Genomic DNA, 25,974 nt, shown 5'->3' with positions numbered 1-25,974 from the left:
ACGGATGCCACCGCTCCTCGGGCTTGCAACCCCCCACCCCTCCCCCGAGACCAATCATTGCCGCGCTCGGGCCTGCACATCGCCCCCGCCCCCTTTCCCGGGCCGCACGCAGCCACCGAGCCGCTCCGGCCGCGGCCCGCCGCCTCTTAAAGGGAGGGAGCCGGCCCTTAAAGGCCCCTCGCGCGCGGCGCACAGCGGAGCGCGGCGGCCCTGGTTCCCGGCAGGGGCCCGCCGAGCCAGGCCGAGCCCCCGCGGCGCCCAGGCGCGGCCCGGGGCCCTCCCGCCCTCCGCGCCGCCGCCGGGAGAGGCCTTTTTATTCAGGCGACGCTTAAGGGAGCCCGGCCGCGCCCGGTGCATTGTGGGAGCGGCGGAGTCCCGTTCGCGGGAGGAGGCGGAGGGCGCAAAGCGAACCGGTAAGCGCCTGGCTCGAGGAGGGGGGGCGAGACACCAGGCTTAAAGGGGAATATTCGTCCGCAGGCCCAGGGCGGCCGTGCGGATCCCCCCGCGGGCCGCCCGGGCGCGCTGGGAGCCGTGCACGGCCGGCGCTCTGCAGCGCTGCCTGGAGAGGGGCCGAGCCAGGGCTTGGTGGGGCCGCTTTAAAAAAGAAGCACCGCCCGCGCCGCCGCCGCCGCCGCCGCGGCCGCCGCGCGGGGCCGGGGAAGGAGGGAGGGAGGAGAGGGCGGGGGAGGAGTGGAGGGGGAGGGCGGCGGCGGCGACGCAGGGGTTAATTTTTTCGCCCGCCGACATTTTTTGTGCGGCGGCGGCCCGCGCGCGCCGCGAGAGAGCCCAGCCCGGTCCCCGGGGCGCGGCGCCTTCGGGCCCTCCCCGTCTCCCCCCCGTCCGCGCGCGCCCTCTCTCCGGCCCCGCGGGCGCCTCTTGACGCCGGCGCCCCGGCCCGCGAGCCCGAAGACCCGTCGCGGCTAGTGGGGCCGTGCGGGCCTCGCGCCCTCCCCGCGGCCTGGGCCGCGCGGTTCCCGCTGCCGCCGGGACAGAGAGCGGGCGGGCGGGCATGGCCCCGTCGGCCGCCCCGCTCCGCCTCCTCCTGGCCGCGCCGCACAAAGAACCCGGGCCCGGGTGGCCTTTAAAGGCGGCAGCCAGGGATTTAAGGTGTCCCCGAGCGCTGCCCTCCGCCACCCCGACGTGTGGTTCCCGCTGGGCACGCGCCCCTTGCGCCCACGTCGCCGCGTCCTCCCTGTTGTTTGTTTCCTGGGCTTGGGGAGCTTGGGGGAGGTAGGTACCGGGCCGGGGCTGCGCTCTTTCCCGCCCCCACTCACCGCGCTCCCCCGGCTCTGCGGCCCGCTTGGCGCCCTCATTTGAAAAAACTAAAACGTGACTCGGAAAGAAAGGGTTAACTGTTGCTTTAAATATTCATGTCATTGTTTTAAAGGTGTAAACAGGCGGCTTTGGGGTTCTAGTGGACTGCATATTATGCAACACCCCCCCGCGCGCCATTAATTGCACCTTTCTGCCGCCCCCCCCCCCCCCCCCGCCAGTCTCTTTTTTTTTTTTTTTTTTAATTCAGATATGTGTGATTTAGGTCCCTTATTCTATTTGGAATTTGGAAACTCTTGAGTGCCTTCTGGGCTTAAGGTGTTTTAAACTTTTTGCCGTTAAAAATCTTGGAAGATTTAAAAGGAAGCTAGTCTCCTGAATTCCAGATTCCCCTCCCCGCCTTTATTTTTGGATAGGGATTGGAGGTAGGAAAATAACTGGATGCCTCGTGAGTTGGATTTTTTTTTCTGCCCCTGGTAGGAGTGAGGCGGTGTTAAGTGCGAGGCATTTGGTGAGGAAAGGACTGTTTTTGTTCCAAACCCTTCCAAGTCAAAGTGTTGGTGGACTTTCCCAGCTGTAGAATGGCTTCAGAATTCCCATGTCTGTAACTTGATTAGCCCTGCACCCTCCTTTTGCACAGGTGTTTTCTTGTACTGTCGGAAGGTCCACTCCTTCACAGGTGTAGGTTTCAAACCAAAATCATTGCTCACCCCAAACATGGTCTTGTAAAGACAGTTTGGATGACTGCCTGAACTCAGGCTTTGTGAGATTTATTTTAAATGAGTGATGTGCTTCCCAAGGGATCGAAAACTCTATAAATGGGAATTATGTTCTTAATCATGAATTTTATAGGGGAAACTGACCTTAAAACTTGGGGTGTCTGTTACTCTGTACCCAATAAAGCATCAGTCTGGAAGTTTATAAACCCCGGGAGCGCAGGAAAGGTTTTCATTTAGCCCCAAGCCTTCAAACTTAGAAAGATTTGTTCCAGAAACTTCCAGTGGTACCCCAAACTATAAATGCTGTGATTTAGTACAGTTTATCACTTTAGTTCTGCAATGAAACAGTAAGGAGTAGTAATATATTTTGTCAGTGATTTTGTGTTTACTAGTTAGTTGGGCAGCGTTTGCTTTCTAGGAAATAGCACTGAATTAAAATATCAGAGAACTAACTTTCCACTGCTCTGTTGTAGAAAATGAACCTTGCTGTGTTAAAACAGCCATTCCAGGTTTCAAATTGTATTCTTTAGACAGGCTTCCTATTAGTTTTGGATTGTTTTGTGTACTTCTGACTCAGAATCAAAATCCATTTTTCTAAAATCAAATTTAGCATCATAAAGAATTTCATCAAATGCATATCCATTAACTTCCATTTCACCAGAAATGCCTGTTAGGCATTTTATTTTTCTTTTAGATAGCAAAAGGTCTTCCTGAAAAGTCGCTTTAGTCAGGGCATCTTATTTCTAAACCATAGTACTTCCTGGTTGATAGGTGAAGTGACTCGTTTTCCTGTAATGCCACCAGCTAGAAGAACGTTTGGGACTTTTTACTCAAGATGGCACTGTGTCCTATAAGCCAGATGGCTCCTAGTTCTGTTTTCTTGGCTGCCCCTTGCAGCCACAGTTATAACAACATAGATGCAGAATGTGTCTCTAATGGTACAGTCACTTTTTAAGACTTACCTGGCTTATACATCACTGTGTCAAACCATTCTGGCCCCAGATGGCTGTTTTCCTATGATATTGGTGATTTCAGCCCATTTCATGTTTACTTTTCACTGTCATATATTCACTTGATTCTTGGCAGCTACTGGTGAGAACTCAATGGTGTTTTTGTGTTTTGGTGCTACCCAGGTGGATCTATAAAGAAACCAGCTGCGTAGGAGAGGGAGGGGAGGAGCCCAGCTGTGAGGTGTGTGGGCCCAAGAACCATGTCTGCACGGGAGTCCTTTAACCCGGAAAGTTATGAATTGGACAAGAGTTTCCGGTTAACCAGATTCACTGAACTGAAGGGCACTGGCTGCAAAGTGCCCCAAGATGTCCTGCAGAAATTGCTGGAGTCCTTACAGGAGAACCACTTCCAAGAAGATGAGCAGTTTCTTGGAGCAGTTATGCCAAGACTTGGTATGTGAACCACTGTTTTCTTTCATATTTCCCGAGTAGAGCATCTTGGATGCATTGTTGACAGTGAGTCAAAAGCTGGAGTTCTCTCTTAGCATGTTGGCCTTTTAAAAAAAATTTTTTTTTCTGCAAGAAGGATTCAGAGCAAAGCAATGGTAACTTACCTTTTAACTTATTTGGAGGAACTATTTGAAAAGCATCAAGAAATGTGCTTTAACCGTTTTTAAACTCTATATGATTGAGACAACTGTTAACAGTAAAGGTATTTTTTATTAGATCAGATTAGGATAGTTAGTGGTTCCGCATTCTTGTACAGGACTGGGGGAGCAGTGACTGGGTTGGGGGGACTCAGGGCTTCTCTGCAACAAGCATCACTAGAAAAGTTCTAGGGAGAAGGGAGGAGAAAAGTGCTCCAGACACAGAAGGCGGAAACACTGGACTGGGTCTATACTTGACCCCAGCTTGACATCTGGACTTGTGAGCTGTGTTTCCTTGACCCAGTTCCTGATGTCCTTAGTGGTTTACCCTTCCCCAAACATTGAGCTCAGAAAGAAAGTCTCAGCTACTGGGATGTCTATTAGCTTCTGTGTGTGCTTTGTTTAGTATGTGATGCAAGACTTGTGGTCACTTTGCCTTTTGAGTGTTAGTTGTATATTCTAGGAGCTTGTGGATGTTTTGTAGTTATAGTATGTGACTTGATCAGTTTTCCTGCATAAGGTTTTAATTGCATTTCTTTTTGCCTGTATATGATCACAGTGTCTCATAAGATTGGTTTTGAACCCAGGATACTCCTTTTTTTCCTGATTGTATAGAGCAAAGTTGCTTTGGGTGGGAGAGAGGAAAACTCACTTCCTGCACTCTCAGGGCCTGTAAGGACTCCTAGGAGCTCAGTTAGAAAACTGCGCTTGGGAATTCCATGGTGATCCTTGGCTAGGACTTGGAGCTTCCAATGCAAGGAGCCCATGTTCAGTCCATGGTCAGGGAACTAGATCCCATATGCCACAACTAAGACCTGGTGTAGCCAAATAAATTATAGAAAAAGAAAACTGTCCTCATCTAATGTCTCAGTGTGGAAAAATACCATGTGAATGAGGTGGAGTGGATGTCAGCTTACTTGGCAAGGAATGAGAATATACTGAGAAAATCGTTAGATAACTCTGTCTGGAAAAAATAAGCTACTAAATAGGCAACAACAAATGCAGTAAAAACCTCATGGGTGGGACTTCCCTGATGGTCCAGTGGTTAAGAATCCCCATTGCAATGCTGGGGACAAAGGTTCAGTCCCTGGTGGGGGAACTAAGATCCTCGATGATCCTATTCGATGCCTCGAATCAGCTAAGCCTGCAGCCTACAGTTACTGAGCCGGTACGCTCTCGAGCCCATGTGCCACAAGTACTGAAGCCCATGAGCTCTGGAGTCCATGCGTCGCAGCTAGAGTCCGTGCACTGCTCCGAAAGATCCTGCATGATGCAGTGAAGATTCTGAGTGCCGCAGTTAAGACCGAACATAGCCAAATAAGTAATTAAATTAACAAAAAAACCAACTTTCTGGATAAAGCAGTAATTCCCCTCTGTAGCCTCCCTCTTAGACTTACTGCGCACTCAGAAGCCCTGTGGTGCTCAGGAAAGCTAGGTAGCCTGTTTCCTGTCACTTGGTGGGGGTCAGAACTTGAAATCCACATTTTTCCATTCCTCTGCTCACCATACTGCTTGTCATGATTTTTCAGTCCAGACATGTTTGTGGGGAAAGGAGCTGCATCAGTTGTAGCTCAGCAGTGACAGCAAGGGAACCGGCCAGGAGAAAGAGTTACATAAGTGTTACTCTGTACACTCTTCTTCACCCTCCTGAGCCTCAGTTTCCCCAGCTGTAATATGGGCTAATAATACCTGTGGTTTGCAACTGTTCTGAGTATCAGAAATTATCTGTGTATGTATGTGCACCGTATCTGTACCCACATACATAATACATACGTGTTTTTATGTATAATGTATGTATGTATACACATAAGTCTGTTGGCATGTTTTAAAATTTTTTCTAAAACTGTCATTCATGTTTTCTGCAGTCTAAGGATAAGGCATAACAGTTGTAAAAGATACACGATTATTGTATTCTGACAAGCTGTTATGGTAAGTATGTCTTGGAAGTTGATATATGTGGGACTTCCATGGTGCTCCAGTAGCTAAGACTCTGCCCAGGTTTGATCCCTGCTCAGGGAACTAGATCTCATGTACAGCAACTAAGACCCAGCTCAGCCAAATAAATTAAATTTTTTTTTAATTCTTTAAAAAAAAAAACTTGGTACATCTGTTGCTGATGCTTAAGCTTTGTCACATGTTGACGGCTGCTGGCTCTGGAGGTAGTATGATGATTTAGGTTGTTTTTTATTTATTTATTTTTAATTTTTTTGCTGGATGGTTTCAGTCTTGCTGAAGCCTTCTAGAACTCCCCTTCAGCCACTGATCATTAAGGACACCCTGCTCTGTATTTGAGGCTTCCTCTCCTCTAGCATCTTCCTTTGTTCCCACCTACACTGTGCCTCTGTCCTGCTCTCTACTTGATATACTCATTTTCAAAGCCCATGGCCCATCATAGGCTCACCCTTTCTGTCTTCCCTTCTTGAAATTTGATAGGGGATTTGTAAACCAGTCACTATAGACTAGTGCTGTCCCTAAGAAAGATGAGCTGAGCCCCTTGTGTCATTTAAATTTTTCTAGTACAGGTAGTTCCCATTAAAAAACAATCAGGGACTTCCCTGGTGATCTAGTAGCTAAAACTTCTTGCTTCTAATGCAGGCGGCCTGGGTTCAATCCCTGAGGAATTAGATCCCACATGCCACAACTAAGCATTCACATTCTGCGACTGATGCTAAAGTTAAGACCCAGCACAGCGATATAAGTAAATAGTTTTTAAAAATATATCAGGTGAATTTAATTCTATTGTATTTTAACTTAATATATAAAAATGTCATTTCAATGCATAATTAATATAAAACACTGCTAACGAGATACTCGGAGAAGGCAATGACACCTCACTCCAGTACTCTTGCCTGGAAAAACCCATGAACAGAGGAGCCTGGTAGGCTGCAGTCCATTGGGTTGCTACAAGTCGGACATGACTAAGTGACTTCACTTTCACTTTTCACTTTCACACATTGGAGAAGGAAATGGCAGCCCACTCCAGTGTTCTTGCCTTGAGAATCCCAGGGACGGGGGAGCCTGGTGAGCTGCCGTCTATGGGGTCACACGGGGTCGGACACGACCGAAGTGACTTAGCAAGCAAGCAAGCAACAAGATGCTAGCTAAGATTTTTCTCAGGTCCAGGTATTTAAAACTTGAGTGTGTTTTACAGTTGCAGCGTGTGTCACTCTGGAATTGCCATATCTTACTGTGTGTGGCTGGCAGTTCTCATGTGGACAGTGCTAGACTCTCCTAAGTAAGCATGCAGTGGTGTCCTCGTGGAGATAGGACACGTGGGTGATGGGAGCTTCTTGTCAACCCCAGGAGTGTGCTCAGGAGTCATGGTTCCCACTCTCTGATGCTGGATAGAGAGAGAAATTAACTGGTCTACAAATCAAGAAGATTGAATTCAAGTTTAAGATTCCCATGTTGGGAAATATTTAAAGCTAACTTTCAGCAACTCTTTTTTAGTGTCTCTTTGGATAGTCCTATAGTTTATATGAAAGCCTAAAAGGAAACTCCCTCTTTTCCAAAGTGAATAGTAATGTATTTGGAATACCCAGTTGTTGGAGTGATCGATTTCAGGAGAATCATATGAGTTTAGTTGTGGTTCTTGCCCTGTTTCCACTTGAGTGCCGCAGAGTGGCATTAGTGGGCATTTCTGTGCACAGGCAGCAAGTGAGATGTACTGTCGCCCACTTCCTGATCGTTGGTAATGAGTGTTCTGAGGGCACAGATCTGTGAGGCCTGCCATTCTGAAACAAAATCCTCCATTCCCTAACTGGATCTTCCACCAAGAGTTTCTGCTTTGCCATCTAGTGTGGTAATAAAAAAAAAAATCAGCCTGTCATCACGGAGTGATGTTTTACTAAACTTGATTTTATTTCTATGTTAGTAATAATGGATCAGACCTTAACAGACTGCCCCTGGGACCCGGCCTGTCTGCTGGGGCAATTGTGAAAGCTCACACATAGTCCTGTCTGTGGGATTCGGTGTGATTTATTCTTGTTTCATCTGGGATTCTGGGTGAATCTACCTACTTCCTTTTGTACTTTTTCCTGATTTGTCCTTTGCCCATTGTGTTGCAAAGTTGAAATGCTTCCTAAGGGCCAGGGGGCATCCCCTTGAGAAATGCTTTGGGAAAGCCCTCCATTCAGGCAGGGGGCCAGTCTAAACTTGTAGTGTTTGCATTGCGAGTGATTTTTTTTTTTTTTTTTTTAAGAAATACAACCTACAGTAACTAGTCTTGAATCTTGACTGTTTCTAAACCAATTTCAGGAAAAGGGAATTATTTCTAAATAGTCCATCAGTTGTAAGATCCTGTGGGTACCACAGCGCATGTGTGCAAGCTTGATTGGAGTCCATGAATACTTGTTCCAGCTTTGTCCTTTTTCCTTTCTTGGTCATTTTTTACTAAAATGTAGAATAGCATTTTATATGTGTCAAATATTTTACAGATTTTCTGTTTGAAAAACAGAATGATGCCCAAAGATGTACTCTTGGCTAACTATGGAGAAGACAACCCAAGTTCCATCTGTGCTGTTCTCATCTTTACGGAAGTTCTCTGTGGTGCCAATCACATGATAACAGTAAAAGAAAGGAAAATTTCTCTGCAAGGCATCATTAGAGTCTCAGAATTGTACCATGTTGAAGTTGAGTCTTCATGACTAACAAATTGTCTTCTTGCCTGCTATCTTAAGCTGGTTTTGTTTCACATTTATTTCAGTTATACTTCTTGATAGGAAACACATTGCTTTGTTGGCAGTGAGCAGTGCTCCATAAGAGTCTGGTGCAGAGCCCCGCCAGTCAGAACACTGAAGGTACAGAATGACGCCACTCTCCCTGTTGACTTCTGGCTGACCGTGACTCCCCTCTTTGCAGGCATCGGCATGGACACCTGTGTTATTCCTCTGAGGCACGGCGGCCTTTCCTTGGTTCAAACCACAGATTACATTTATCCCATCGTCGACGACCCTTACATGATGGTGAGTTTGACCCGACGTACTTTTATATCTGCAACTGCTTACTCGCTGGGCTTGGAGTGGTGGCTGGGTTTTGTATGTGCGTGTGTGGGTTTTTTGTTTTTGTTCTGTACGAACTGTTGTTCCTCCTCCCACCGTGACTCTGCCACCGTGGGTCTGACTTGATTGCTCCCTTGCCACACGGCGCCGTGTGTGAGGCCGGCAGGGCGAAGGTGGGGCGTCCCCTGCTGCTCGCGTACCTGCGCGCGTCTCTCGTCCCTCTGCCGGCGCGCGTCCCTCTGCCGGCGCGCGTCCCTCTGCCGGCCGGCGCGCGTCCCTCTGCCGGCGCGCATCCCTCTGCCGGCGCACCTGTTCAGTGTGTCTGGGAATGACGTGTTACTAGTTTTCTCCTTTTGTTTCCTTGTCCATGTTTTTCTTTGACATTTGTTAACTCCACCTTCCTGTGTTTCACTGTCCTCTGTAACAGGACAGATCCTGCTCGTCTCTGTCCAGAAATAGAGAGCTTAGCATCTCATCACAATGAACTTGACCATTGACCCTGACTCTGGTCACTCCTCTCGCCGTGTCCTATTCCACAGGGTAGCCCGTGGGTCTCCCTGCTGATCATGCTCCGCTTAGATACCCCCGCCTTCTCATCGTGGGGGTGCTGCTAGCAGCCCCTCCATCTACCCAGCTGGACCCTTCCTTGCACCCTGGCAGCTTCTGGAGGAGCCGATGAAGAGATTGGGAGCATCCTATCTGTAGGAAGTGCCAAAGGCCCCTCCTGGTGCCAAGGGCACCGGGAATAAGGCGAGGAGGGAGTGTTCACTGCCCAGGCCCCAAGACAGGCACGCGGGCTCCCAGAAACCCGTTTCATGCCCACACACCCAGCTGTCTGACCTGGAAAGCAGTGCTCCCATGCACGCCGTGCCCCTGGTGTCCTACCTGACTGGGGGCCCAGGTGGCTGGAACCAGAATGCATCCTCTGCCCGCATCTCACTGAAGGACCTGAGAGCCTAGCAGAGAAGGGGCAGCACACTTCTGCAGCCTGACCTGTGGTCGGCACCTCCCAGCATGCCGACCAGACTGCCCCTGTTGCCTCGTAAGTGAGTCCCAGAAGGTGATCCAGCCCCCTGCCAGCCTGCCCAGAAGTTGTAAGACAACATAACAATAAACGAGCAATGAAGTGGCCACTGGAAGTGGTAGTAGCTTGCAGTTTGATTACCCTTATGTCTAAAGTAAAGTAAAGTTTGTCATTTTCTCCTTTCCTGTTTAGAGAAAGACAACTGTAAAAAATTTTTTCAATCTCCCGTCGGCAGTAGAAAATCTTTTATTACCACGTTTCTATTGAGTACTGGTTCAGAGTTCTTCAATAAAACCATATAGTTTACTGGGAAATGCCTCCCTTTTTCTTTAGAAAACAGTCTGGTTTCAGGGCTAGGTATTATTCATTTCTTTTTTTTTTTTAACCAAGATGATTTTCCTGTTTATCTCATACAGCTTTGGAAAGGAATCCAAAAATTTCTCCGAGTACATAAAACCTGTCTTCTCTGTAACCAATAAAAGTTGGCCCTTTTTAAGAATCTGTTCAGGATAAGTGACTGTTCCCACATTTTCTTTAAGACGGTTGTTTCCCAGCATTTCCACTCTGGCTCCTCTGCAACCATCCGCACCATGCCCACTTCTCTCCACCATCTCCCTGCTCTGGGTTCTGCACCTAAATAAATGGCAGGTTTCCCCTGATGTTAAGAGCACAGAAATGCTCTGTGCTGTGCGAAGGAGAGGTGGTGGCAGGAACATCTGAGCTTGGTTCTGTGGTGGAGGAAAGGCAGCAAGTGTGTGAGGCTCAGCCGCTGAGGCCCACGTCCTGGAAAGTCCCCTCCCGGGTGCCTCTGGGCAGCCCAGCTCTCCGTGTCCGCCCTGGAAAGTCCCCTGGGGTCCTTGCTCACGTCTCCCTTCTCTTCCAGGGCAGGATAGCCTGTGCCAACGTCCTCAGTGACCTCTACGCCATGGGGGTCACGGAGTGCGACAACATGCTGATGCTCCTTGGAGTCAGTAATAAAATGACCGACAGGGTGAGTAGCAGCCTTCCAGCCCAGGGTGTGGCACCGAGGCCGTCACCCTTCTCTTTGGTCACTGGATGGTGACACAGACAGTGGTGGGGTCGGGGTGTCCCACTGTTCACATGCTCCCCAGCGGCATCTGTGGCCTCGCTGCCTGACCTGTTCTTTGACCGAGAGGTGAATTCCTGTTTAGGTTATTTTTGACAGGTAATTGGTTTCATCCCCTCCCCCTGCCATAGTTCACCCTGCGCATAGAATTGAGTGTTCAGTAGGCCCTAGTCTGCCCCCACAATGTGCTCCTGGCCTCTGCTTGGACCAGCTCTCTGGGGCAGACGTGGGGGTGCATGTGAGCTGGTCTTGGATGGTTGAGGACCGCTGAGAGAGCCCATTCAGATGCAGGCAGCCCTGAACACCCAGCACATTTGCAGAGTTCACTTCTCTTCTCCAAGCTCCATTCACAGTGTAACCTGCAACCTCTTCCAACTTGTGATAAAAGGGCTACAGCGTGAGCTGTTCCTACCTTTTTCTGTTATTCCCTGCCCCTTCTGGAAACTCTGGTTTTATGATCTTTTCTGGTTTATGATCTTTTCATAACTGTAAGTGTATAGACTCTCTTTTCTGGGTTTTCAGCTGAATGATGTGACTTGTAATTTTCCTTTTAAACCCTAGGAAAGGGATAAAGTGATGCCCCTAATTATACAGGGTTTTAAAGATGCAGCAGAGGAGGCAGGAACGTCTGTAACGGGCGGCCAAACAGTGCTAAACCCCTGGATTGTTTTAGGAGGTGTGGCTACGACTGTCTGCCAGCCCAACGAGTTTATCATGTAAGTCATTTTTCGTTTCATGTCACCTGGCCTGGTTCGCTTCCCAAAATATCGCATGACATAAAATTCAGTTTTTTAAAGTATACAATTTACTGGTTTTTAGTATTCACAGACTTACATAACCATCACCACTGTCCAATTCCAGGACATTTTCATCTCCTCAGAAGAAAACCTCGTATTCATAGCAGCCACTCCTAACTCCCTCCTCCCCGACTCCCTGAAATCCACAAGTCTGTTTCCTGTCTCGTGGATTTGCCTGTTTAGGACGTTTCATATAAATGGAACCATGCAACAAGTGATGTTTTATGTCAGACTTCTTTCACTTAGCATGTTTTCAGGGTTCATCATGTTGCACATGTGTTGGTACTTTATGGCTGAATAACAGACACTCCATTGTATGGACAGACCACAGTGTGTTCATCCATTCATAGGTCACAGGCCTCTGGGTTATTTCCACCTGTTGTGAGTGATGCTGCTATGAACATTCATGTGCAAGTTTTCTGTGTGGACATAGATATCAAAAAAAGACAGTAAACAAGTCTTGGTGACGATGTAGCGACATCGCAGACCTTGTCCATGGCTGTGGGGAATGTAAAATGGTGCAGCTGCTTTTGTTCCTCAGGTTCAGTAGTCACCACATGACCCGGTAATTCTTAGATATCTGCCCCTTGGAACTGGAATGTATGTCCACACAAAAAACTTGCACATGAATGTTTGTAGCAGCATCACTCACATGTTTGCTGTCTTTTTTGATAATAGCTGTCTTAGTGGGTGTGAGATGATAGCTCAGTGGGTTTTGATTTGCATCTCCCTGATGGCTAATGCTAAGAGCATCTTTTCATGTGCCTTCGGGCCATTGCCAGGTCTTTGGAGAAGTTTCTCTCTTAACACAAGTTGTCACTTTTTGTGATTGACATCTTATTAAGAAAACCACCTTGCCCTGTTCTCTGAAGGAATCAGAAGCTCTATTTGTGGAGTGGGTTTTGTGAGCAGGTGCCGGGTCCATGTGTTTCACAATTCCAGAAGTGTGAAAGGGTGTGTCTGTGGATTTTTAACCCACTTGGATGATTGTTGTCTAGTGTCGGGGGACCAGACAACTGTGTGGACAGTTCTTTGAACCAGGACAAGAAAGACATGAGTGCTAGTCGTGAGGGTACTTAGTGAGACAGGAGTTTTGTTCAGGGGGGCAGTCTTTCTGTTTTTAGGGGTGCCCTTTTTTTTTATTTTTGGTATTTGCCTTCTGTCTTTAAGACAGGGCCCAACCAGGGATCCTGTGTACCAAGGAAACTTACTGGTCATAACTCTGATTTGACACACTGATGCTAAAATCACCAAAACATTAGACCCATAATCGAACAGCCTGAGAAATCCCACCTGCATCTCTGCTACATACGTGTTTGTAAAAAGAAGGAACAGTGTTTGTTTCAGAAGTCTTGTTGCCTCAGAACCCTGGTAGGTCTGTGTTGCAAAGTACAGGGCATGACTAAATCAGGGCCTGATGATGTCTTTGAAGTCTAAGCAATTTGCCTTTTTGGGAAACTAGTAAGTCATTGTCCTGAGTGTTGAAGTCGTGGCCTCTTCACTTTTCATTTAATGTTTTGTTTTGTTCACCAGTCGTGCCAGTAGTAAATGGTAAAGCTTCGCTATCAATACATGGCAGTAGTTGGCTTAAATAGGAGTGACTGCAAACACACATGTGGTCTTACCACCAGCCTTTTCTTTCTTTTGTTTAACCGATGATGAACTTATCTCCTTGGTTAATTTGATGAGAAACTGCCAGTGTTCTCTTCTTCAGGCCAGATAACGCAGTGCCGGGTGATGTGCTTGTACTGACAAAACCTTTGGGGACGCAAGTGGCCGTGGCCGTGCACCAGTGGCTGGATATTGTAAGTGACCTTCACCTTCTGGTGGCAGCAGTGTGTCTTCTAAAATGAGCTCTTGGGGACTTCCTTGGTGGTCCTGTGGCTAAGACTCCATATTCCCAGTGTAGGGGGCCCTGGGTTCGATCCCTGGTCAGGGAACTAGATCCCACATGCCCCAACTAGAGATGCTGCATGCTGCAACTAAAGATCTCCTGTGCCACTAAGACCTGGCCAGGCAAATAAATACATAGATATTAAAAAAAAATTTTTTTTTCTTCTTTTAATGCACTCTTCTAGTTGTAGTACCAGAGAGTATAGTGTCAATCTAGACCTTACAAAAATCCTGGGAGTTGTCCCTATTCTTTTATTAAATCCAAGTTTCATGTATCGAGTGCTTGAAGTAGGTAAGCCCCTGCTCAAGGTTCAGAAGTACTCCATAAAGAGAATTTGGGAAACAGTTGAGTTTATCTATTCATTAGTTGCTGAGCTGGCTATATCTTATCACTGAAAATTAATACATAAGAGAATGTGTGCAAAGTTTGATATTTGAGGTATAAATAAGGCCAGGCTTATTGACAATTTAAATTATTTTAGTCATGAGTTTTTTGGTCATTTCTGGTTGCTTGTTTTATCTTTTTAAGCTAATTAGTAAATCAGAACATTTTGATAAATCATCTCATGGAGAAAGCATCTAGAATATAAAGATATTTATCCTGAGTCACTTTTCTACTGCACTATGATCAATCATTCTTCCTTTAAGACTTTCTTCACTGCCGTAGCAACTCAAAAATGATTGTGGTATATTCTCACGTATCTCAGTGCTTTCAGTGTCTACAATTGACATCTGAAATCCCTAGTCCTGAGAAACAGTTGAAAAAGAGTAATTTTATGTTACTCATCAACCAGATAGATCTTAGCTTGACAAACAGCAGAGAGAATCTCTAAGGAGGCCATATTCTTTAGATATTTTTCCCTTCTTATTCAGCAATGATGGGGACATTTCCCATCTAGTATGACCACTTGTGAATCAGACCACAGGACTTTGGTTTTTACCAATTTCTTAAAGATGCTTAGAATTGAAAAAAAGCAAGTTTCAAAGACTAAGTAACAGTGTGACACCCTTTCATAAAGGTTGGAAGCAACCAAAGAGTATTGTTTGGGCATCTGTATGTATGAGGATACTGCTTTTCAAAAGGCAGGGAAATGACAAGTATAAAATTCAGAATCATCATTACCTCTCGGGGAGAGCTGGGAGGCAGGGAATAAGGGAGGTACACAGAGATAGACTTCCGTTGGGCGATAGATTATTGAGTATTGCTAAAAATGAGTGAATTCATGAATGCTGGCTATTAATAGACCACGACTCTATGTCATGAACCCAGCATTGTGATGCTAGGCTCTTTGACTATCAGACTGGGGAAGAAGAGGGAAGACAGTGGCATTTCAGAGGATGTGCTGTGTGGTCACTCTCAATGTCATCGGAGCCAATGCTAATTTGAAGTTCTTTCCCATTCATTTGTCCTACAAGAGGACTTGATCCCAGAATTCAGGGAGAGTCAGTAAGAATATTAACACAGTTACACGAAAAACATGAAAAATGTGAGCCATCAGCTTACAAGGGGAGATGAAGAGGAGAGCCTAAGGACATTCACAGCTGTCCTGCTGGTTCACGTCTCCAGTAAACTGCAGTGTTGACCATAGAGGTGCGGCTGAGAGCAAGAGAAGATGCCATGATGATATATCTAGTGGACACCTAAAATGATAATCACAGGGGTTGGGGCAGTGGGGAGTTAGAAAACTTAATTTTGTGTGCAGAATTAGATAAGTAAAACTCCTCAAGATGACTAAGGAAAAAAATAGGCTCTTTCAGTGGTTAGAAACAAAGATTGATCACATTTTTTCTCTTTTCTCCCTCATCTGTGTTCCTGTCATTAGCCTGAGAAGTGGAATAAAATCAAGTTAGTGGTCACCCAGGAGGATGTGGAGCTGGCGTACCAGGAGGCGATGATGAACATGGCTAGGCTCAACAGGACAGGTATGGCCGGGCTCAGGTCAGCAAGCTTTCTGAGATGCAGGATGGGAGCTATTTCAGACTTTGTGGGCCACAGTCTCACTTGTACTGGTTTGTTTGGTTTTTTTTCCTTCTCATGACTCTCTTAACATTGTTTAAAAAAAAAAAACTTAGCTGGAGGAACTGGCCATCAGCCAGATTTGGCCAGTGACTACACAACCCCTTCTGTTGATGCCTAGAGCCCTGGTGGGAATCCAAACACGTTGCGTGTTCTTGACGTAAGCGCAGGGTAAATGTGATTTGCCTTAGAGGAAAAAAGATCATGCTTATTATAGGAAAGTTTTTAGAAAATATAAAAAGGAAGGGAAAAACATTGTTCATAGTCCCACCACCCCAAAATAACTTCTGTTAATACTTTTATGTATTTTTCTAAGATTTTTATCGATGTTTGGTTGGTTGGTAGTTTACTTTTATCTTATCGTTGATGTTGTAAACTAATGGTTAGCATACATTTTACTTGTGTTTGGAATTTGGCGGGGGCAGGTCATGGAGCGGGATGCCAGATCTTAGTTCCTCAACCAGGGAGGGATCAAACCCATGCCCCCTGTAGTGGAATTGCATAGTATTTCCCACTGAACCACTGGGGAAGACCTTGGAATTTGCTTTTATTATTACTAAATTCTATTTTCTATATTATATAATTCTAATACACATGATTTTTAATGCTGGGTGTTCTATCAGAGCAATATGCTGTAACAGATTTGCCTTTTGCCTACTTTTGAACAATTTATTTTGAAATCAAATTTTTCTATAACTTTTTTCCTGCATTCCAAGAGTATTTCTTTGGCTTTATTCCAAATTAAGTTGAATTGTAATTATTTAGTTCTTTGATTTCTGGTATTCTCATCACTTACAACCAAGGCTTTTCATTCCTACTTTTCCTGTGCCATGTTTAAGAAGTCTTTTTTTTTTTTGTCTTTCAAATTAAGAAGTTTAACAGTTAGAAGGTGATTTGTAATGGATTTATTTTTACTTATATTTGTGCATTTAAGATTCCCCTATCCTTAAGTTTTAGACATTCTTAATAGGGATATAGTAGAAAACTTACAGAGGCGTGTTTGGTCATATGTAGCAAAATTAAGTGTATGTTTATTTTGACCCAGAATTCCCACTTCCGTGAGTCTATCCCAAAGCTACAGTGGCCAAAATATGAAATAACATGTGTACAACACTATTCGTTGAAGCACTATTTATAATTGCAAAAGAAGGATGCAATCTAAAGGTCCATCACTAGGTGACTGACTGGGATTATCTAGTCTCCATGCAGAGTGGAATACTATACCCTGTAAAAAGGAATGAGAGAGCTTTATTACCAGGAAGCTATATGTAGGATGCGGCCAGTGAAAAAAGCAAAGGACAGCATATATGTAGTATGCTACATTTTGTGTGTTCATAAATAAATATGAGGCAATAATACTTGTTTTAACAGTGGAAAAATAAATCATTAACAAAAATTATTACATATATAAGAGAACAGGGAGGAAGCAGACCCTCTGAACATGCTTTGTTTCATAAGTTCAATTTGGAAATAAATGTTTTGTGTATTTTTCTGTACTTAAATGAAAAGAGCATATTTTATGGATCCAAACCAAATTTTTTAAGGTTGTCCAACATATGTCTAAGTTAGTGGCAAAATGACATGAAGAAGAATTATTTCAAATCTCTTTGAGCCTGGTGTTTTCTGGGTACATCCCTAAGACACCCACAAAAATATTTCACTGTCAGTGAGTTTGTGAGAATGTTGTTATATTGAGATAAATAAGTGAATGTAGTTAGGAACAAAGACTTCAGAGAGAAATAAGAAAATCAGAGAAGCTAAGTTAATTAAAAACTGTCATCTTTAATTTTGAATTATCAGTGTGAACTCAGGATTATTTTTTTTTCTCTGAAAATGTTGATTTCTGAACCTGTTGAAAAGGCCGAGAAGCAATGATAACCAGCAAGGGTGAAGTCTTAGTGCCTCAAGTCGGAAAGTTACTGTTTTCCATTAAAAAGTACCAGGACTCCCTGTGGAAATGACAGGTTCCAGCTCTGGGACAGGAAGTATGGAAGATTAAGCTTGATTTCCTGTGCCTGGAAGGGGTGGTGATGTCACATCCCCACAATGTCAAGGGGCTCCCACTTGTCATGGGGGTGGAGAGTACAGTTTGAATATCAAAGACCAGAGTGACCATATCAAGTATCTAAACAAATGGTAATTAAAACTTTTTGGTCACCTGGGTCACCAACTTGTTCTGAAATAAAAGTGGTCATCCTCTTATTTTACCTGTCTTGTATGGGGTGAATTTCAGGGAAACCATATTTTCTAAAATAATTCTTTATCGAAGTCACATCTAATAAATACCGGAAGACTGGTTGAATTGTAAAAGTTGCCATTTTTGCTGTCCCCTTGATTAAATGAACCTCAACCACCAAACATCAGTGGCTGCTAAAAGCTTTTGGTGAAAGGTTCGTGTTGATATTACCCTCCCCATCACCCATGAAGGATTCTTGCCAGAAAAAAAAAATGAACCTGAGTCTCTTCGAGCCTTTTCCTAAACAACAGTACGGGAAATAGGGAAGATGGTAGAACATGCCCACATTGGAGAAGATCCCCAAGTCCAGAATGGAGGAGATGCTTCAGGAAAAAGTGGCTCAGTTTCTACAAATAAATGACACTGAGAGGGAACTGTTATGAAGTTTCAGAGAGAGCAGTCAAATATAATGTGTGTTTTGTTGGTATGATAATGATATTGTGGCTGTGTTACAAGTTTTTTATCTCTTAGAGGCACACACAAAAATGCTGATAGCTGAAGGGGTATGACTGGGTTTGGCTGTAAAGTTTCCTATTGCGCTCCTCACATCCCCCAACAAGTAGGCAGGAAAAGAGGAGACCCCAGCAGATCAGTGGTAATGCCTGAGGCTGGGTATTGTCAGGCATGTGGAAGTTCATTGTGGTGTGCTCCTCTCTCTGCTTCTGTGTTTCATTGAAATTTTTGTAATAAAAATTAGCAACAACAAAAAATTAGCAACAGTCATTCCCTATAAGAGAAGAAGTAGTGACCAATACCTTAAAAGTAGAATCCCTTTTCCTTAGTGGCTCAGGCAGTAAAGAATCTGCCTGCAGTGCAAGAGACCTGGTTCAATCCCTGGTTCAGTAAGATACCCTGGAGAAGGGAATGGCTACCCACTCCAGTATTCTTGCCTGGAGAATTCCATGGACAGAGGAGCCTGGCAGGCTACAGTCCACGGGGTCACAGAGAGTCAGACATGACTGAGTGCCTGACACACACTTCCTGACCATAGGATTCAGCGTGTCCGCTTGTCTACTCTGGTCCTCAGAGCTTGTCTAGGACGGCACTGGGAAGAGCTGCAGTGTAGGTCACGGCTTTGTTGAGTGTCCTTGACTGCCCCACTGTGCCAGGTATAGGTAGGTGTGTTAATAGGACGGGCTGTTCTCAGTGTTGCTTAGCTAGCACTATGAACCAGAATAGAGTCAACTCTTCACTCAGCATGTGTTGTTGAGGATATACCTAAGTAAAAGATTCAGGTCTAAGGAAAGATAAAAGAGAGGTTTTATGTACTTGTGCTTAGTCGCTAAGTTGTGTCCGACTCTTTGGGACCCCATGGACTGCAGCCTGCCACGCTCCTCTGTCTGGGATTTCCCAGCGAAGAATACTGGAGTGGGTAGCCATTCACTTCTCCAGGGGATCTTCCTGACCCAGCGATAGAACCCAGGTCTCCTGCATTGCAAGTGGATTCTTTACTTTCTAAGCCACCAGGGAAGCCCAAAGGGAGAAAATGTATATCAAAAAGAAAGTCTTTCCTAGTGGTGTAGTGGATAAGAATTCACCGAGCCAGTGCAGGGGACACAGGTTCAGTCCCCAGTCTTGGAAAATTCCTCATGCCATGGCGCAACTCAGCCTGCATGCCACAACTACTGAAGCCCACACGCCCTAGAGTCAGTGCTCTGCAACAAGAGCAGCCGCTGCAGTGAGAAGCCTGAGCGCAGCAACGAAGACCTAGTGCAGCCAAAAAAAAAGAGAAAGCATTTACCCCAGAGCACTTCTGTAAACATAGGGCATATTTCATTTCATGAGAAAGACATTTAGTTTTTAAAAATTAGCAATTCAGTTACTCCCCCCTGCCCCAAATGAAATACATAGGTGTGACTCTAAAAACATGTCCAAGCTCTGTATGAGGAAAACTATAAAACTGATGAAACAAATTAAAGATGTAAATAAATGGAGGTATTCCATGCACATGGATAGAACTCAGTATTGTCAAGATGTCAGTTCTTCCCAACTGTGGGTATAATGCAATACCAGTTGCAGTTCTCGCAAGTTATTTTGTGAGTATCAGCAAACTGATTCTGAAGTTTATATGGAAAAGCAGTGGACCCAGAACAGCCAACACAGTGTTGAGGTTGGAAGAATGACACCTCCTGACTTCAAGACTTCATATAAAACTTCATGGGATGGAGAGGGAGGCGGGAGGAGGGAACGGGATGGGGAACACATGTAAATCCATGGCTGATTCATGTCAATATATAGCAAAAACCACTACAATATAAAAAATAAAAATAAAAAAAATAAACCAAATCTAATTGGAGAATAATTGTAAAATAAAAATAATAAACCAAATCTAATTGGAGAATAATTGTAAAATTAAAAAAAAGAAAACTGCAGACATCAAGACAGTCTGTTGTTGGTTTAAAAAGAGAGATCAATGGAATAGAATAGAAAGCTGAGAAATGGGCCCGAATAAGTATAGTTGAACTGATTTTTGACAAAGGAGCAAAGGTAATTCAAAGGAGAAGGATAAATCTTTTAAACAAATGTTCTTGAAAAATTAGACATCCATAGGTAAAAAGTGAATCTGGACACAGGTCTTAAAACAATCGTAAAAATAAACTCAAAATGGATTGTAGATCTAAATGTAAAATGCAAACCTGCTAAACTCCTAGAAGATGGCATAGGAAAAAACTTGGGTGATCCTGGGTTTGATGATAGCTACTGAGACAACACCAGAAGCACAATCCATAAAAGACAAAATGGACAAGTTGGACTTAATATAAAAAACTTCTCTATAGAAGAGACTGAGGATGAAAAGACAAGCCACAGATTGGAAGAAAATCTTTACAGAACACATGTGACAGAGGACTGGTATCCAGAATTTTCAAAGAACTCTTAAAACCCAACAATAAGAAAATCCAATTAAAAAACAGGGGGAAGATCTGAGTAGATACCTCACCAAAGAAGATATACTGATGGCAAATAATTATGTGACAAGATATGCCACATCATATGTCATTAGGGAATTGCACATCTACTGGAATAGCTAAAGTCAATACCAAATGTTGGTGAGGGTGTGGAGCAACCCATTGTTGATAGGAATGCAAAGTGGTACAGCTGCTTTTTTTTTTTTCCCTTAGCTTTATTTATTTATTTATTTTCCATTTATTTTTATTAGTTGGAGGCTAATTACTTTACAATATTGTAGTGGTTTTTGCCATACATTGACATGAATCAGCCATGGATTTACATGTGTTCCCCATCCCGATCTCCCCTCCCGCCTCCCTCTCCATCCCATCCCTCTGGGTCTTCCCAGTGCACCAGCCCTGAGCATTTGTCTCATGCACGTCAATGTTTGTCGTAGGTTTATTCAGAATTGCCAAAACTTGGAAGTAGTTGGTAAATATATAAATTTATATAAATTAATATAAATATTAAAGCCTTTCGGTAGTTGGTAAATATATAAATAAAATGGTGCATCTAAACAGTGGAGTATTACTCAGTACTGAAGAGAAGAGCTATCAAGACATGGAGGAGCCTTAAGGACACATGACTAAATGAAAGATATCAATCCAAAAAGATCAAATACTGTATAACTCCAACTCTGACCTTGTAGAAAAGGCAAAACGAAGGAGAAAATTGAAAGATCAGGGGTTGAAGGAATGGGTGAAAAGGTGGAACTTGGGATTTCCAGGGAAGTGAAAAGACTGTGTATGATACTCTAATGACTGGATAGGCGAGTTCATACAGCTGCTGCACGCATAGACGCCAAGAGTGAACCCCAGTGTAAACTGAACTGGAGTTCACAGTAACGTATGAGTGCTGACCTGTCATGGCAGCACCCTGATGCTGGCTGTTCCTCGGAGAGACGGGTAGGGGCAGGGACAGGACAGCAACTTTCTGCTAAGTTTTCTGTAAACCTAAGACTATTCTAAAAAATAAAAATTAATTTTTTAAATTAAAAAATAAAAGATTAACCTTTCAGATACCAGGAATGTACCTTGAATTTAGATCAGACAGTCTTAAAAGGTCTTGTTCTTTGATTTTAGGAGAGTATGACAGGTTTATCTTCTGTTGAGGTAGCATTTCCTCTCTACAGATAGTTTACTAGGGCTTTACTGTTGGTTGAAGCTGCTGTTCTGAGTGATTCAAAATGAGCTACAAAATCAGCTTTCAGAATTTCACTCCAGGTTTTACCGATCTTTAAAATCCAGCTTTCATCATTCCTGTCTGCTGTCTTCCTGACGATTTAGCAGTTTTGAGACCAAAGCGTCTGTAAGATTTTAGTTGAGGAGGGGTGTTTTCTAGGAGTCTGTTCACGATACCATATGTCAAAGGCTTCTCTGTTCTCTGGCAGCGGCAGGACTCATGCACACGTTCAATGCCCACGCGGCTACTGACATTACGGGCTTTGGGATTCTGGGCCATGCACAGAACCTGGCCAAACAGCAGAGGAACGAGGTATCCTTTGTGATTCACAACCTTCCCGTCCTGGCCAAGATGGCAGCTGTGAGCAAGGCCTGCGGAAACATGTTTGGGCTCATGCATGGGACCTGCCCAGAGACATCAGGTACCAGGGCCCTGGCCCGGGTCAGAGGTTAATGCTAGTGAGGCCAGTGGGACCTTCCCGAGGAGGGGGAAGCCAGGTCTGGGAGCAGGGCCCCAAGGTGTGAGGTCTTGGCTGGGAGGATCTTCAGCCTGCTGCCCTCAGCCACGGTGTGTCTGGCCATCCTTCCTGTGATAAGCAGCGCTGTTTTCAGTCCATTGTTTGTGTGTTTGGTGATGCAATGGGAAGAAGGAAGGATATGGGGAAAATAGGTCATCACTCAGTTTCCATTGGAAACTGAAGAAATAGCCAGTGTATCCATAGGTTACATTGACGAGGCTGTATTTTTTCCTTGCAGAAGTCTAAAATTGCTGTTTTAAGAATGAAATAGTACATGATATCTCCAAATTACCATTTTTCTTTTTGTCCCTTTTTTTTTTCCTTTATTGGGATTGGTTTCATCCTTTCAGTTCCATCCCCCATCCATACCTTCCCTCCCCCTGGTTTCTCTTACTTCTGTTATTCTTCCTCTATAACTCAGTAACTGTTTCCCTGTCCTGGTAAAAGAGTTGAAACATCTGGGAATTAAGTAAAGTTCCCATGCCTAGACTGAAGCCCTAGGTTAGTCAATCTGAGGTGGGCCTGGTCATGAGAAATTCTGACCCCTGGAGGCTAAGACCACGAAGCCCCACCCAGGCACCAGCCCTGGGGGCGGGGATGGGGGGGATCATCTCAGATGGGCCTCTCAGCCAGAGAGGACCCTGCCACTTCCTGACCTCAAAATTACAAAAATCCATTGCCTCGAAGTATGCTCCAAGAGGGAGCTGGACTATTGGTAGAACAGCACCTGCTGCCTGGCAGGTGTGGAATCAGTGTGAATAAACTAATGAATATTCCTATAACAGTCTGTCTCTATTAAAAAATGGGAAGTTTCTCATTTTTTGTAAAAGGTCATATATATTTTTTTCCCAATTATGTTTCTTCTACTTACAAATACATGAAATTATTCTGGCCTAGCTACTCGGGATTATTTTCACATATTTTGTATTTTTCTGTTTTGAAGTTAATGACAGAGCCAGTGACAGAACCTAGATACTTTGAGGCCCACACACTTTTATGGCCTTAGTTTTTAAATTAAAAACAAAAAACATGAAAAGCCTTTTCTGGTAAACTGAGGACTCCATGTAGAGAATCAGATTGAAAATGAAAAGTTCTCTTTTGTTAATCCTTACAGTGGTGCCTGGGAAAGATTGGCTCCACATACCTTACTGCGCCTCAGACACTTCACTCCTACACAGCATCGATGATTCACAAGGAGGGTGTTTTCATGACTTAAAGTTTGTTGTTGTGTGTGTTTTGAAATATTGTAGGAGTTGAGCAAGGAATCACTTAGCGACTCCACAGTGCAGTCTGTGGAATAAATGCGGGCAGTGCAGACCTCTTCTGGGGAGACAGTGGCATCACCGCTAACAGTGTTCCTTTTTTCTTCTTTCCCTTTTGCCAGGCGGCCTCCTGATCTGTCTACCGCGTGAGCAAGCAGCTCGATTCTGCGCAGAGATCAAGTCCCCCAAGTATGGTGAAGGCCACCAAGCATGGATTATTGGGATCGTGGAGAAGGGTAACCGCACAGCCAGGATCATAGACAAGCCCCGGATCATTGAGGTCGCACCGCAGGTGGCCACCCAGAATGTGAACCCCACGCCCGGTGCCACCTCGTAATCTAGGCCAAGGCAGCTGTGTGGTTTTGTTTTTAAATAGCTCTATTTCCTTTATCATCATTTCAATTAAAGACTATAAACAACAACGAAAAATCTCATTGTGTCTACACATCTGGTGACCTTAGGTCGATTTGTGAGTGGATGCAATTAATCAAATAAAATCCATTGCCTTTTTTTCCCGTTACATTAACTGAAGATGCACCTAATCTTGAGGCAGCTTCTGAGTTGAGAATTATATTGTTATCCAATACTGTTGATTCATTTTGAATCTTTAGACACTTAATCTCTTGCCGAGTAGGCTCTTTTTAAAGGTGCTTTCACGTAGCACAGGCATTACCTGTCGTAGTGTCATAGCAGTTTGTGTCTTTTCATTTTATGTATATTTATCATTATCAGCCTGATCCTTTTTGAAGTGTATGGAATGGTATTCTGGTGGTATTCTGGAAAGACAGGATTGGTGAGGGAGTGACACAGCAGTGTCCCAGTAGCAAGAGGGTTGCATGAGTCCTTCTAGTCTTCTAATTCAGGAGCATCTCTTTGACCCAAGAGTGCATTCAGCTAAACCAGGCAAGTGCTTAACTCTGCATGGAAAGCACTTTGAAGACAAAAAAGAAATGTTCTTTCTTTCTTTTTTTTGTAGCCTTCCTAATACTTGCCGTAGTATCATTAACTGTTTTCTTTATTGATAGCAAAAAAGGACACTTTTTGCAATGTAATTAGATGTTCAATAGCACAGCAAGGAATTGCCTCTGAAAGGGGGTTCATGTATAATACTCATTTACAAGTCAGCATATAATTAACTACACAAATAATTTTTAAATATAATCAATAATAAAGACTGTTCTGTGGATAGTCGTGTTTAATACATTTTATATTTTGTATAGTGATTTCAGACCTTTTGTTTCCTTAAAATCCAGCTGTTTAGCCTGATTCTTAGCATTATTTTGTCCTTTGCGCCAGTACTTTTCCGTGCACGCTTCCTGTGATCTGTGTGGAAACCTGCATTGGCCAGCCATGCAGCTTGAACTTCAACTTGTTATTCAAATAAATATTTAATTTTTTTTATTGCTCTTGTATAATCAGATGCCCCATTTAGTATTATTTTAGAAGCATCAAGAGGGTTTTGGCTAAAATACAATTTATTGGGGGAAAACTAGATTTTAGTTTTATAAAACTTTTAAGTCTTTCACGGGACCTATATTTTCTTGAATTAAATTTTGTAGTTCTAGAACAAATAGGTGATCTAAAAAGGTGTTTATCCGTGTTCGTTAAAAGCAGAGGCTTCCTTTTATTTTCACCTACTGAACCAGTAGGAGAGGCTCCTCTCCTCACGTGTCACACTGTCCCCGCATGTCCCACCGCCCGCTTCTGAGCGCTTCCTGCCTACAGGCACCAAAGTCGAGAATGGCTCAACTTCTTGCCAAAGGAAACCACCACGTGGGAACAAAGCCCTGGAAGAGGCGCTACCTGGGACACGTCCTCCTTCAGGAGCCAAAGCGCAGCCTCTCCGCACATGTTACTGGAACTCAAGCCATTAACTTCAGTGTGTAGAACCAAGGGGCTGCAGCAGAACTGAAATTAACTGGACATTGGGTAGGGACTGATAACCATGTCGGTTCTCAGAAGCTACAAACTGGTGGTCTGCAAAATAAAATGTGTTGGAAACCTCTGAGCGAAATGAACATACTGTTGAGCTTTTCTTTTTTTTTTTCCCCCTTTAAGGTTCGGTGTGATGGCTAAATTTGAACTACTTTCAGTGTTGATCGTGTCTTGAATGCTGATGTTTTCCTTGGTGGCTGGTCTGCCGATAAAGTGAGCTAATTGAATGATGCTCTGAGGAAATGATTGTGGAGATTCATGTTTTATAAAGAGGAAATGCTGGGTATTTAGAGGTCCATGTAACTGAGGAGGAATAACTGGGCTTTACAGGAGTGTTTCTTAGAGTGGGTCCAGAGCATACCTGCATTATAATCACCTGGGGATGCTTGTCAGAGTCAAAAATTATTGGGCCCCAAACCAGGCTGACAGAATCAGAATTTTGGGGGTGTGGGACTAAGGGAATCAAAGGAGCACCCTGTGTGGCCGGGCA

The 25,974-nt window shown here is 44.3% G+C and overlaps 1 protein-coding gene and 1 long non-coding RNA gene across 5 annotated transcripts in view; one reads left to right on the top strand and one right to left on the bottom strand.

Moving 5' to 3' along the window:
• LOC139036583 (uncharacterized) overlaps positions 1-1,331 on the bottom strand; it is a 78,107-nt gene extending 76,776 nt beyond the window's left edge. For all 3 annotated transcript variants that reach the window (XR_011489401.1, XR_011489403.1, XR_011489402.1), the window contains exon 1: positions 1,275-1,331. This is a non-coding gene — a long non-coding RNA (uncharacterized lncRNA). The remainder of the gene's footprint in view (positions 1-1,274) is intronic.
• Positions 123-25,567, top strand: SEPHS1 (selenophosphate synthetase 1). Of its 2 annotated transcripts, none has more exons than XM_020881318.2 (9): positions 123-413; positions 3,125-3,394; positions 8,449-8,552; positions 10,496-10,603; positions 11,261-11,415; positions 13,211-13,301; positions 15,213-15,312; positions 21,979-22,191; positions 23,672-25,567. In XM_020881318.2, exons 2-9 carry the CDS (start codon positions 3,202-3,204, stop codon positions 23,884-23,886), a joined length of 1,179 nt encoding a protein of 392 aa, XP_020736977.1. In that variant the 5' UTR covers positions 123-413; positions 3,125-3,201; the 3' UTR covers positions 23,887-25,567. The 2 variants fall into 2 exon arrangements, with proteins under 2 accessions (XP_020736977.1, XP_020736979.1); XM_020881320.2 differs by lacking the exon at positions 123-413 and adding an exon at positions 711-1,230.
• The last annotated feature ends 407 nt before the right edge of the window (positions 25,568-25,974 follow it).

The sequence above is a fragment of the Odocoileus virginianus genome, chromosome 9 (genome assembly GCF_023699985.2).
Source record: "Odocoileus virginianus isolate 20LAN1187 ecotype Illinois chromosome 9, Ovbor_1.2, whole genome shotgun sequence".
Lineage (NCBI taxonomy): Eukaryota > Metazoa > Chordata > Mammalia > Artiodactyla > Cervidae > Odocoileus > Odocoileus virginianus.
This window is presented reverse-complemented; position numbering and strand designations above follow the sequence as displayed.